This window comes from Gasterosteus aculeatus, chromosome 11 (assembly GCF_964276395.1).
Source record: "Gasterosteus aculeatus chromosome 11, fGasAcu3.hap1.1, whole genome shotgun sequence".
Taxonomy (NCBI): domain Eukaryota; kingdom Metazoa; phylum Chordata; class Actinopteri; order Perciformes; family Gasterosteidae; genus Gasterosteus; species Gasterosteus aculeatus.
Genome location: NC_135699.1, coordinates 13,258,299 through 13,270,993, shown reverse-complemented (window position 1 = coordinate 13,270,993; position 12,695 = coordinate 13,258,299). Strand labels below are relative to the sequence as shown.

The following is a 12,695-nucleotide window of genomic DNA, read 5'->3' as shown; positions in this document are numbered from 1 at the left end:
TTCCATATACAATAAACACTTGAAATGACTAGATAAATAAGGAAACACAGTGCTGTCTTGGGAAAGGGAAGTTTGGGGTCCCCTGCTGGAGCTGTTGTCCCTGCGACCCAACCCGGGGTAAGTGGTTGAAGATGGATGGATGGATGGAGTGCTGTCTTGGGTAAATAAATAGTAATGACAATTAATATGAAATAAAATGTAATTAATATTTTCCTAAATTAAAAATACATTTAAATAAAACACACAATTTGATCTAATAAAGAACCCCTAAAGTGCATCTTGGATGGATGGGGAAAACAACGGTTAATGGCAATGTTGTGTTAATATTCTATAAGGTGATATTTGTGGTGTTTTGGCTTCATAAATGTATTATGATTGTATTATATTTTTATGCCCGTAAAATGACTTTTGGAACCAATGACTTTTGGAACAGTGACACATACAGCATCCCCCGCTTCGATACGTTGTCACGAAAGTCGAACAAGTTAGATTCTCTGCAGTCAGACCCTTATAAAAATAGTTTATTTACACATGACAGATGCACAAATGTACATTTAACTAATCAAAACAAAAAGAACATTTGAAAGGGAATCAAAAAACAACAAGCCATTTCTGGGAGGAATGTCAGTGAGCCGACATTGAGAAACATCAAGCTTCCTGCACTTCCAAAGCAGTGGGCATGAAGTGCTTCTCGTAACCCGACGACGACTGTTCTTCCTCTGATGAGCTCCAACCATCCGCCCTGTCCTCCTCCTCCTCCTTGTCCCTCTCCTCATCTGAGTCAACCATTTGGCTGTACTCCTCCCGTCCATATCTGTGGCTCTCCTCTCGAACAGCTTCCTCCCTCTGATCATCTCGGCACTCCGCTCTCGAGCACCCACTTTTGGCCACAAGCTTAGTCGAGCCGTCGGGGTCGGAGATCTTCTCCACAGAGGACTCCGAAGCCCATGGCTGGACTTCCACAACCTCCAACACAGAGATCTTGGGGTGTGGCTCATAGACGGGAATGAAGATCCAAGGGAAGGAGTCATTCATCTGCAGAGAAATCCGACATAGACACAGGATTTATTTTGTCCTTTTTGGATAAAACGCACTTACAAACTAGGACGTGACTGCATAATATAAGCGGATGCAAGCTGAATCAGACGGAGACAAAGAGTTGCTATTATTTCAGCTCAAGTTGCTCACCTGGTGCTTCATGTGTCTGAAAATGTGGCTGTTGCGGGCGTCCGGGACTTTTGGCAAAGAAACACTGAGGCACCATGTTTTCTTTTCTCCTCGACAAGCACTGGAAGATATACATGCGTTAAAAACAAACAAGAATAAGACATCTTCAATTTCAATTAAAAGAAAATGTGTGCATTAATATGATTTTCTTGTGTGTAACAATGTAACAATGTGTAACATTCACATCCACATTTCATCAGACAATGGAGAGAATTCCTCTTAAATATTCTTTTATTAATATACTTTTCATCTTTGCACTATGCAGATTCACTGCACTGTAAAAATACTGAAATAATATTGTTTCCTGGTTAATGAATTTCCAGTGGTATCAGTTATCATTAGATAAGAATGGATTATTAAGAGCATTTCTCTTTCAAAAGGTATTTACCACAGAAAGAAAAACACTCAGAAATAAGTGATGAGAGCACCAGAATGCTTTTAAACGATTATCTCACCTGCAAAAAACAAAAAGAATGCATATGAAGACCAGCAAAACGGCTCCAAGCACAAGTGCTATTATGTGCTCTGAGAAAAAGAAAAGACACGTGAGAGATAAACGGATTGTGCGAGGGGTGTGATTGAACCACACACTCATCATAAGGCTTCTGCTACGCTCATCACAGCCAACAAGAAAACACATTGTGACATTACATCATATAATACCAAAGGGTTCATGGTGGTTCGTTTTGAACTTTGCCGTCTCGTTGGCTCCGGGCCCGGCCGGCGTCACGGCTCGTATCCGGACCTCGTAGTCCTGCCCGGGACTCAGACGCCGCAGCTCAAACGTTTGTTTTTTTTGCTGCGGCGACACACTCACGTTGAACACTAGGAGAGGCGAATTGTGACGAGTGACGTTAGTGACCGGAGAACAGCTGACAGAGACCAAAAGTACATTTCTTTCGGATATATTTATCATTATTTTAGACATGCATTTGTCATAATCTGTGATAGCAACACAGTGGTTTGAGGTGAACACTAATGTCTACATTTTAATGAATAAATAACAGCTTAACTTGTGTCAATGTGCACTGCTTAATGATTTTTTCTTTCTTTTTTAAATTAAAAAAAAAATCCTTTTAAATTTTAAACTTATATCATCTTTTTTAAATGTCCTTTTTTATCTTTTAACAACTATGTTGTTTAACTTTTTTTTTTTAAGTCTTAAAAAGAAACATTAGCATTGATACACCAGTACAGGTCACACTGTGTACCAACTTTTTGGGCAATTCATTGTACAGTTATCTGCATAAATAAATAAATCCCTTATATTTCAGACCTTTCCTAAACTAATTACTACAAGTGTGTCAAGTGCTGTTGCTTTGTACCCTTCTGTCCGCCGGCTCCACTCTCCACTATTAACTGGTAGTACAGGATCTTCCCAGTCTGCATGGGGAGGGGAATAGACTCCCAGAGCAGGTTCACATGAGTGGCAGCGATGGAGGACACCTCAAATGACGGCACTTTAGGGGGGGCTGAAAAGTGACAGGGAAAAGGTCCGTCATGGCGAGAAGTTTATTCCATTAAATATGAGGAGCTGGTGGCGATGAAAAAAATTTAAAAAGACAACTCAAGATCAAGTGCAAGGCATTGATACTTACGTCCTTGAAGTGAGTATCCGATAACTGACGAAAGATGATGGACGTTATTGCTGTTTGATACAGTGAACAGTGACACTTGGTAGGCTTTGTATTTCGTAAACGGACCTGAAGGTGGAGACACAAACCAGATTAAACAGCCACCGAAAGTCAGCACGATCCCAACCTTAAATAAAGTACGGCACATTTTCAGTCCTTTGGAATCAATGAATGAACGTTCTCTCTACCCAATGAGATGCCTGTAAGCGTTCAAATCAAACAGACCTTCAAAGGTTCCGGTCCTTAGGCCTTTTCCCACTTTGATCCAATCGAATCCTTGGCCGGGAGGACGTCCTGCTTCTTTGTACTGCACCACGTGTTCCTTCAGGTGGTCCGAGCCCTGAGAGGGAGGCTCCCAGGACACAGTGAGGTTCTCTTCATTCATCACCAGGTGAACAGCTCGCTCGCTTTTGTGTTTCCCTGAGCCAGAAACAAACAGCCCGTTGAATGAGTCGCCTCTCAGACCAAACACGTATCCAGCCAGTTAAGAGCTGCTCTTTCCCCCTCGCCGTGTGTTGTCAATTTGGCATCTGGTGAAAAAACACAATCCGCACTTACTCTGCGTATTTTTTACTCAATCACAGTCGCTACCTGGTGTTGGCAGAGCCAGAGAGGAGGGCGACGTGGCACCGCAAGCGTTGTAGGCCGACACGCTGACGGAGGACACGTCCTTCAGAGGGGAGCCGAAGCTGCAGATCTTCTTCTCACAGGCTGTGGACATATTCACCTCCAATGGGTCATTGTGAGACAGTCTGACTCTGTACCCCCGAATGTGCCCGCGGGCTTGAGCTTTAGGAAGCTCCTGGATGGGATGGAGGGAAGTAAGAGGTTAGGGAGGAGCGTGTCTGCACAGAGGGAGACTGGTTCATTATTTCAGTTGAAAATGACGACCGTGCGTGTGTGCTGATCGACCTTCCACGTCACAAAGCAGTCACAGCTTTCCTGGGATATCCCACAGTCGCTCCATACATCCAGCGCTCCCTCTGGGGCTGAACAACGGTGGAACAAATGAGCAAGGTGGAGAGAAAAATGTTGAGAGTCAATGGAGCCAAATTAGAGCCTCAGTAGGTCTATGGTTCACCAAACTGTGCACATTTAAAACGGTAAATATCTGCACGATATATAGCCAGTTCTCTGCCAAATGCTGAACCAGGAGACCACGTCACGGAAGAGGACTCACCCGCCTCTTTGCTTCGTACTGAGTGGATTTCGCTCCAGTCGCTCTTCAAGCCCGTCCCACAGGAACAGCGAACTTGAAATTCGTATTCCGTGCTAGCCTGAGGATTTTCGATCGTATAGCCGACATGGACATTCTCATCCTGTGTAGAATGGGGACAAAAACAAGCGCGTGTTCAGACAAAGCTTGAGACCATCCTTGGTGTTTTTCAGGAATAGCTCTGAGGTTTTCAGGACACTATCTGATCTTTTCAGTGTCAACGTACTCCATTACACAGTGTGGACCATGCTGAGATGACGAAAAGGAAAACAGTGGGAGACAAAACCTAAATCAGACACCTCATGCCACCCTCGGTCTGCCTCGGTCCGATATCGGACGTCACATTGGCCAAAACTGAGCTGCAGCTCATCACAGGGTGGAATGGTCCAGGAAATCTCTAAAAGCTCCTGATGGCTGACTGATGAGATTTTAGGAGGCGGCAGCTTGACTAGCAACAGAGACACAGAAGCAGAATAAGATGAAATATCACAAAAGTCAGTATCAACTTCTTACCAGTATGCAGCCGCATTATTGTGATATTGTGAACGTGCAGGACGAACTCACTGATATCAGCTGTATGAAACAAGGCATCTTGAGATTTGGCAGAACCGTTCCGGTCCTCAGCCTGGACCCAAACACGCAGCTCCCCTCGGGTGAAGTCTTCCCGATGGATAATCCCACTCAAAGGGGTCCCGGTGAGCACACGCCCCTCGCTGGAACACAAGACCAGAGGAGTACAACAAATGCAGAGGCCGTCTCCCCAAGCGATTGTTAAACTTTAAAGTCGATGATGAATGTTTTTGGTCCCGTTTACTCGCTATTTGCCGGCTCCCAGTGCAGGCTGTAGTTTGTGGGGATCTCAGGGTGCGGCCTTGGATCCAAACTGCAGTGTATTTCTGCACAGTCGTCCTCGGGACATGGGATATGGCACTGGGGAGGCGATGGGAACGCAGGAGGAGCTAGAGAGACACAGAGGAACAGGCACGACATCAAAAGGGATTCAGCAAATATGTGTCAATAAGCAGGACTGACCATACATACCAACATGGACATCAATATACATGTATGCTAAGGGTACTGTATATACTGCATTCAAGAAAATGCTCGGTGTAAGAATACGTGTTCAAGAATTGGAGCCTGGCCTGGGGTCGTCGTGGCGCAAGGGTTAGAGAAGATGTGCTATGAAGCACAAGGTTGGTGGTTCAAGCCCAGGCTGCCCCATGTTCCATGTCGAAGTGTCCCTGAGCAAGACACCTAACTCCTAATTGCTCCCTGGGCAAAAATGTGATAAAGCCATGGGTTTAAAGTGTAATGTAAGTTGTTCTGGGAGATTTATTTGTCAGATCACAGGTAAAGTATCAGCGCTGCGTTTGCAAAGGCAGGAGCAGTTCAGGCAGCACACAGGCCCGAAGAACATCTGACTAACATCAGCAAGAACATCATGTTTTATAACCCTGAAAGACAGAGAAGGAAAGATTTCTATTGGCCCTAAACTGGGGTAGAGGAGGACCTTCCACTCCCCGCATCTAAAGATCCGGTCACGTCCAGACTCCTGACTTAACGTAAACATCAACGAACAGAGTGTGTATGTTGAATAGTGTTGGTGTGTCTCTAAACCCTCCTTTGGCTGGCAAATCTACTAGTTGACCCGCAGACCTTGCATTCCTCAGCCAGGACAGAAACTGACTCCCCATCCTGTCAGACTCGTGTCTGCCTGCTCGGCACATCCTGCTTCCACCCTTACCTAACTCTTAAATCAAGACAAGACAGCGAACCCCCAATTAAGCCCATGAAAAGAACTTTTGATTATCATCGGGTAAAAAGTAGTAGTTTATTTTGGGGGGGGGGTTAAAATAACACAGTGTCAGAGATAGTCTGAGATCAGCTTGGGTTTGGATTTATTTTTAAACTCCGTAGTCTGAGTGTGAAGAGCTCTTTGCATGTATTGCACTATGCAGAACAAAAGGGTCGGTCCCACGGACTTAAACATCCAATCCAAACAGCTACAGCTATGATTTTTTGACGAGCAAAGGTACTGACCCGTTGTGACAGACCTCGTGGATGTTCGCTAATTCAGAATGAAATATAGAGCTAAAATAGAAACAGAACAGAACACAAGTAGCCAACAGACATCTGAATAAACACCATTACTTGCTGTTAGAAAAAGGTAAAGGTCATCTTCGGCAGAATTTTTTACGTTTGTTAATGTTTTTGTCGTATGGATATAAATGTAATAAAGGCAATGCAACAAATATCCGAGATAAGAGAGGCAACGCGATAGAAGAGTGATCTCAACCACAAGAAAAAAACAAAAAAAAGGAAGAAATTTCATACATTTTCAAATACGCCCACACCCCGAAAACACCCTTTTATCTATTCCCCACAAGCCTGTCACATTTACCCATTTCTCAAAAGCCAACACGCCATTAGTGGTGATCCATTCACAGCCTGCACACAGCATGTTGCCAGGAAGCGCGCTTCCAGTAATGTTAACAGGAAATCAACACTGTGATCAGGTTCTCTTGTCACAACTTCCTCTTCAAAAAGAGTATAATACAGTAATATCACATCTTAAAAGGTCGGCCTGTAAATCAGAAAACGTGTCGGTATCCGCATGGGCATAAGGAGAACATAAAGTGAAGGGCCTGAAACATCCACAGTTAACCTTGATGAGTCTGTGGCCGACAAAGTACAAAGTGTAGTAGTATTCTGTTACTTGACAATATCGCATGGCCTGTTGTCATTTCTAACAAGCTCATCATATATTTTGTATGTACAATTCGAAGCGGCAAAGTATGTACCATTGTATAGTTGTTAGATAAATATATGGACAAAAGCAATAAAGCACAAAAAAAGCACACGCGAGTATAGGAGGGGACTAAATGCATACGGTATTTAGGTAACATAAGAACGAAATAAGCCTACCTGGAGCAAAACAACTTGGCATGATGACCAGCAAGATGGACGGAAGGCACCTTGACCAAAGTGTGGCCATTACATCTGGACCCCGGCCTCTAGTGCCTGAGGAGAAAAAACACACACGCACAGTATCATCAGGAAACTTCATCATACTGGTGCTTTCCTGGGAGGCCACACAGTCGTAGGTGAAGAGGGTGCAGAGCAGGGGACTCAGTACTTAGGGGGGGGGGTCCCTGTGCTCACAGTTCTTGTGCTGCTCTGACTGATTGGGGTCTGCCAGAGAGGAAGTTCAGCACCCAGTTGCAGAGGGCAGGTGTACTACCCAGAGGGTTTGTGTGGGAAGACTGTATTGAAAGCTGAGGTGAAGACTTGGCGTCCTTGCCCTCCAACTCCATGTTCACTGGATCGTCAGTAGACCGGTTCTACATTCAATACATTAGTTCTCTTATCTCTTACAGCATATTAAGCGACAGAGATATTCAGCAACATTTATAATTCAAGTTTTTTGTAAAAATATCTCCCAGTATTATAGTAATCATATTCAGCACAGAAAAGAAATAGGCCAGATTGCAAAAGATTGAATAGATCAACAGATCTATTTTTGTTGAAGCCCTTCAAAACCTGCTTTGTGAGCTTTCTTCAAATCATCAATTTCTGCCATTTCATTTCTGTGTCCAGAAATTGTCCATAGTTACAGAGTAATTTTCCTAAAGGTTAATAACAATCCACTTCAAGGCTCAGAACATTCTAAAGAGTTACAAAAGAAAAGCCTTTCCCAATCTCCATGAGCAGATCACTTTGCACTTCTTTCAAACAAAGCATTGAGGTCTTCTGCCCTTTAAGACAAGTTTCTCTAACATTGATACCAAGTCACAGTCGCTTCCACCTCTCGGCAGCATCACTTATTCTCTGGACTCTATCTGCAAGTTGAAGGCTGTCTTCTAAATATTTGAGGGGGATCTGAACAAATTTTCACTGCCACAAATGGGATATCACTGAAACAGTTGATAAAGTAATGTCCATCCCGTTGACTGCTAAGCTCTTCACTTCAAAATAAAAGTACCATATTCACGGTTTTGCCCCCCTGGTATTTAAGACGATGCAAATTGCGGGACCTTTTCTTTTTAATTATCCCCAAATCAATTTATGGCCACGCTACATTTTCAGTGTTAGTTTTAGTTCAAAATTAAACTTAGAAGTTTGAACGGAAAGAAACGGACTTGGACACAAACAAACGCATGGCACGTCAGTGACACAGATACACGAAGGGAAAAAGGATCAACACGGAAGATCGAGTCCGAGCACGTTGTTGGTCATTTCGACCCAGTAAGTGAATCAGCTATTCTCACATTCCGCAACAGTCTGTCTGTCTCTCTCTCTCTCTCACACACACACACACACACACACACACACACACACACACACACACACACACACACACACACAAACACACAAGCATTCCTGTTAGATCCACTCAAGTGTGAATTGAGCTAATAAATAACCGTTATCTAAAGTAAAGAAGAAGCGTTTCTATGTGAATATTGTCTCTTCTGCTAACGTTATATTACCATCATTATTGACTGTGATTATTTACCTCGTCGAGAGACACCCCCGCAGACCGTCGTGCATTCTTCTGCGCAACAATATGTAATTAACAAAAAGTCTCTGGTCTGTTGCGACTCTGTTACCAGTCGGCCACGCCCATTTGTGGAATATCCAGTGACGTAATCGTCTCGCGCACTGTCGCGCTCTACTCGGTGTACTTCCTTCCTGCTGTGTGTTTGACGAAGGTACGACAACAAGGCAGCAGGAGCTCATGAACCTTCACAGAAAAAACACACGTTAGAACAGATAGTGACGACACTGAGCACTGACACTGGCCTTTGCAGGAACTTCGTTTTACACATGTACTTTACTTGAGTACTTCTTTTACACCGTAATACATATTGTTTCTACTCTTTTCACGTTAAGATTTTTTTGTAAAAAATGTGCTGCTCCTTTTGGTCTGTGCTTCTGGTGTGTATGAGTTGTTGGCAGTTCATCATCAGGATTTCCCCTTCTCGGGTGGCTTTACGTGAATAGTCGTTGAAAACGCCCAAAGTAGTTTTATCATCCATTGATTCACAAAAAACAAAGGCACACTTAGAGAAAAGTCCCATGAAGTCATGCAGATTTGTGTGGTATAACTGTTGTAGAACTTTTTTCTCCCTGCAAGATGAATCATTTAACAACTTTTCAGATTTAGTCTGAAGTCTCTAGCCTCTACCGACTATAACATTGAAATGCTGCAGAAAAACAAGCCAGTATGAACCATTTTAATGCAGATATTTTTTCTTTTGTTAATTTAAGCTAATGTTGCTGATGAGGACTTTATCAGTTTTATATATTGAGCGTTTTATTGTGTCTTAAGTATCTGCTTTCACTTCAGCGATGGATCTGGATCCGTTTCTCCGTCCATCATTCAAAAATGTCTCTGTCTCAAACAGTGTTTATACGGATGTACGTTCAGCATTCGTGCAGCACGGAATGCAAAAAAGGCCCACACAGCATATTTCAGGCAAAGTGAGATTATTTGAAGTCAGCAATTGAAGAAAGACGCAACCTCAACATTACTTAAATGTGCAATGACATGGCTTCTCTTCATACATTTTTTATTGTGGATCTGAACCTTTAACCCAATTAGTACTCTGATTAGAAACAAATTGAAAAAACAACATTCTACTTCTAATTGACAAACAAGATTACGCATTAATGAATGAATCTACAGTTGTTGTCAAATGAAAACATAATGGTAATTCTTTCTGTCGGACTCTCAGACGCAGCTCGTAATGAAAGAAGTTAATTACAATGCGTGTGAACGACAAAACAGCTTGGTTGAAGATTATAAAGTTAAGGCGTTTCATTACAAAGAGAAGGCTTGACGAGAAACATACGAGAGGGTGTTGTGTCTTTTGTTTGTGCGCTTGTACGTATAAGTCCGCCGCTGTGTTCTCTGAGTAGCTGGACCCTCAGCAAAGGGAGCTGATCTCGCTCTTGCTGCAGCCCCACTTGCAGCAGGCGTTGGACAGGCCTATCACCACGTCCCGGCCCTTGCGGTCAGCGTTGCGCAGGGCTTCTAGGATTTCCTCATTGATGAACGAACGGGTCGGCCTTTTAAAGAACCCCTCCTGGTCGTCTCGGGCTGTGAAGCTCAGGTCTCTGTCCCTCTGGAGGAGCCTCTCCACCACGTTGTTGGGACTCAGACCCTCGGCGGACTCCTCCTGAGGGGAGCTGAAGGGGTCCTCTGAAACGTCTGCAGCAAAATGACAGAATATTGTTGTTTTTGTCTTGTCACACTTAAATAACACATTCCATTATCTGCAATGAGGACCTGTAGGATGTAGAATTGTTTCAGGGTCAGGGATTTTTCTATTCAGGGCTTCCACATGATACATCTCAGGGAAATGAGAATCATAGCTCTCTGATTCCAACACAGATTGTCCACTAGGACAACTTAAAAAAAAAATGCTGTTCATTAACGTCATCAATAGTGTTTCCCGTCCGTCTGCACTGAAAATAACCTCTGTTAACGTTAATCAACGGCATGTGTTTCTCTGCAGAATTTCACACGATCACAAATGACCGGAAGGTAAAGAAAGAGGCTTCATCATGGACTCTCACCTGCGCTCTTGAGTGATCGTCTCCATCGTGAACCTCCGCAGGTGAAGATGACGGCCCGGATGAACTCTCGGCCACACAGTTTCACCCCATAGTTTGGGTCTACCATGGACTGGACCTCAGCCACCAGCAGGCACACAGCCAGTAGCACAGTTTTCCACATAGCGGCACAAAGAGACGAAGCAAAACAGAAAGGGGTCCAAATGTTGTTTGCTTTCAGCACCACTTAGCTTTTGGTCTCCCTGTTTGAAAGAGCTATGGTTTTCTAGCTGACCCAGGCGTGGTTTATAAAGGGGTCTGCACACTGCGCACGCAGGCCGTCTCCGCAAGAAAAACAGATATGAAAAAGAGATACCGTCAGAGACCTTTATGGGGACAAAAAGGAGACCAAAGGTGGCATAATAAACCAAAATGTCGGATGATATAATTGGTTTTCAGCACAGGAAGCACTTTTGTCACTTCTAAAGTCCCTCAATGTTATGACATCATAACTCACATTCAATATGTACGCATCCCCTAATTGTGGGTTGTGCTGAGGATGTGAATATCGAAAGCATATTGACATTGATGTCAAACTAAATCAAAAACATATGGGCTTCGGTCACATGAAAAAGTTTTGGCTTGCATTGAGCAAGTACAACCCTGGTTTTATGGGTTTCTCAAAAGACATTTGATATTTTGAAAAAATACATTTTCTTTGTTAAATTGACGTGACACTATTGCCATATCAATGGATATTGTGATGTCCTTTCCTTACAGATACAATTCATTTTCTTGTAAGATGCATTGATGTATACATTTGTCGATTAATCATACAAAAAAAGAGAATTTTAAAGGATTTATCAAATTTTAAGAAATAATGTACAAGTTGGCTCCCGATAGGTGTATTTACCACATAGATCAAAATATTTAGCACGTATATCAAAATATTAAGTCCCAAGAATAGAGGGGCATTGTAAAGGTTATTTCTTTAAAAATTAGAAAGGAAATGCACGATAAACTGAAATTAGCCTAATACCTTAAATCAATGATTCAGGCTTAATTACACATGTTGCCGTGGATTCCCTGATAACATTCCCTGCAGGCTAAATTTTAGCCGTTGTGACCAATATCACAATAATTAACATCTGCTTTTCCATTTTTAATCAACAAAAGACCCTGCGTACCTTCAGTGTGTATAATTTTCTTTTCTCTCAAAAATGGGTTGTTCTATCATATCTTTGCCTAAAGGTGAACTGGGAGAACTGAGACCGGACCAGCGACATTTCCAAAAGCAGATAACATAGAAGTCCTATTGTGAGTCAGACACAAATAAAACATATTTTTATCTGTGTATCCACATAGTCAAAGGTCGCTCATTTAGAGAATTTTAAATGGGGACCATGAATTTGTAATTAATGTGACGATAACAAGCAAACAAAATGGCATTGTAGGAGGGTTTCCACCCTGACATTCATGAACAATAGTCACAGACGTGACCTGTGGAGGTCATGGCAGCAATGTGACAACGCAGTAGCCCATACTTTTAACTTCAAATGAATGTGCTGTGTGTCAACAATTCACACTATAAATAGTTGCAATATCCAGCAACAAAATATTGTTGACATGGCCCGGGGTAATTTTGAATGGAGTTTAAAAAATGTTTCATTACACAGCAGGTGCTGTCATTGTTCTGTTTGCCCATTTTACATTTGAGAGACTACTGTGACAGTATTGAATTGTTAACTGACACCAAAATAAACTTTTCTTCCACTTGAATAGCATCCGCATGCTGTAAAATATTGTGTGTCTATGTTGGACAGGTATGTCGAACAATAGGGCGTTAATGGTAGAACCCAGAGCCAAGTCACAAAATATGCATTCACTCCAATAGGCCTGTTTTTCACAGCAACGGCTGCTTGTTCAGCCTCTGAGTAGTTCTGTTAGCAAGCGAAATGTGCTGTTCGTGTTGTAAGTATTTTAGTGGATTTCCCGTCACTAAATTGATTAAAATAATGTTAACAGATAGCTTCTTGTACAATCCTAAAGATACTCGTCCTTCC

At 42.7% G+C, this 12,695-nt stretch overlaps 2 protein-coding genes across 6 annotated transcripts; both read right to left on the bottom strand.

Moving 5' to 3' along the window:
• Positions 1–506: 506 nt before the first annotated feature.
• il12rb2l (interleukin 12 receptor, beta 2a, like) lies at positions 507–8,778 on the bottom strand. Of its 4 annotated transcripts, none has more exons than XM_078083885.1 (15): positions 8,591–8,778; positions 7,003–7,098; positions 4,892–5,036; positions 4,642–4,790; positions 4,377–4,525; positions 4,042–4,180; positions 3,753–3,850; positions 3,453–3,663; positions 3,087–3,281; positions 2,826–2,930; positions 2,553–2,699; positions 1,891–2,052; positions 1,683–1,752; positions 1,189–1,288; positions 507–1,035 (listed from the first exon to the last, which is right to left on the bottom strand). In XM_078083885.1, exons 2-15 carry the CDS (start codon positions 7,070–7,072, stop codon positions 649–651), a joined length of 2,127 nt encoding a protein of 708 aa, XP_077940011.1. In that variant the 5' UTR covers positions 7,073–7,098; positions 8,591–8,778; the 3' UTR covers positions 507–648. The 4 variants fall into 4 exon arrangements, with proteins under 4 accessions (XP_077940011.1, XP_040046419.2, XP_077940012.1 ...); XM_040190485.2 differs by having other exon boundaries at positions 3,774–3,850; XM_078083886.1 differs by lacking the exon at positions 4,377–4,525 and having other exon boundaries at positions 8,591–8,732.
• On the bottom strand, positions 8,681–10,816 carry rln3a (relaxin 3a). Of its 2 annotated transcripts, XR_013451331.1 has the most exons (3): positions 10,657–10,816; positions 9,930–10,288; positions 8,681–8,818 (listed from the first exon to the last, which is right to left on the bottom strand). XR_013451331.1 is itself a non-coding variant. In XM_040190492.2 (2 exons), the coding sequence occupies exons 1-2, from the start codon at positions 10,814–10,816 to the stop codon at positions 10,005–10,007; spliced, it is 444 nt and encodes a 147-aa protein (XP_040046426.2). In that variant the 3' UTR covers positions 9,631–10,004. The 2 variants fall into 2 exon arrangements, 1 of the variants encoding a protein (XP_040046426.2); XM_040190492.2 differs by lacking the exon at positions 8,681–8,818 and having other exon boundaries at positions 9,631–10,288.
• Between the last annotated feature and the right edge of the window lie 1,879 nt (positions 10,817–12,695).

Coding starts and splice junctions, on each gene's coding strand:
- rln3a (XM_040190492.2), bottom strand. CDS start 10,816: ATGTGGAAAACTGTGCTACTGGCTGTGTGCCTGCTGGTGGCTGAGGTC. Junction 10,289..10,656: donor ACGATCACTCAAGAGCGCAG/GTGAGAGTCCAT, acceptor ATTTTGCTGCAG/ACGTTTCAGAGGACCCCTTC.
- il12rb2l (XM_078083885.1), bottom strand. CDS start 7,072: ATGGCCACACTTTGGTCAAGGTGCCTTCCGTCCATCTTGCTGGTCATC. Junction 2,053..2,552: donor TGGAGCCGGCGGACAGAAGG/GTACAAAGCAAC, acceptor CGCCTCTCCTAG/TGTTCAACGTGAGTGTGTCG. Junction 1,753..1,890: donor GAACCACCATGAACCCTTTG/GTATTATATGAT, acceptor TCTTTTTCTCAG/AGCACATAATAGCACTTGTG.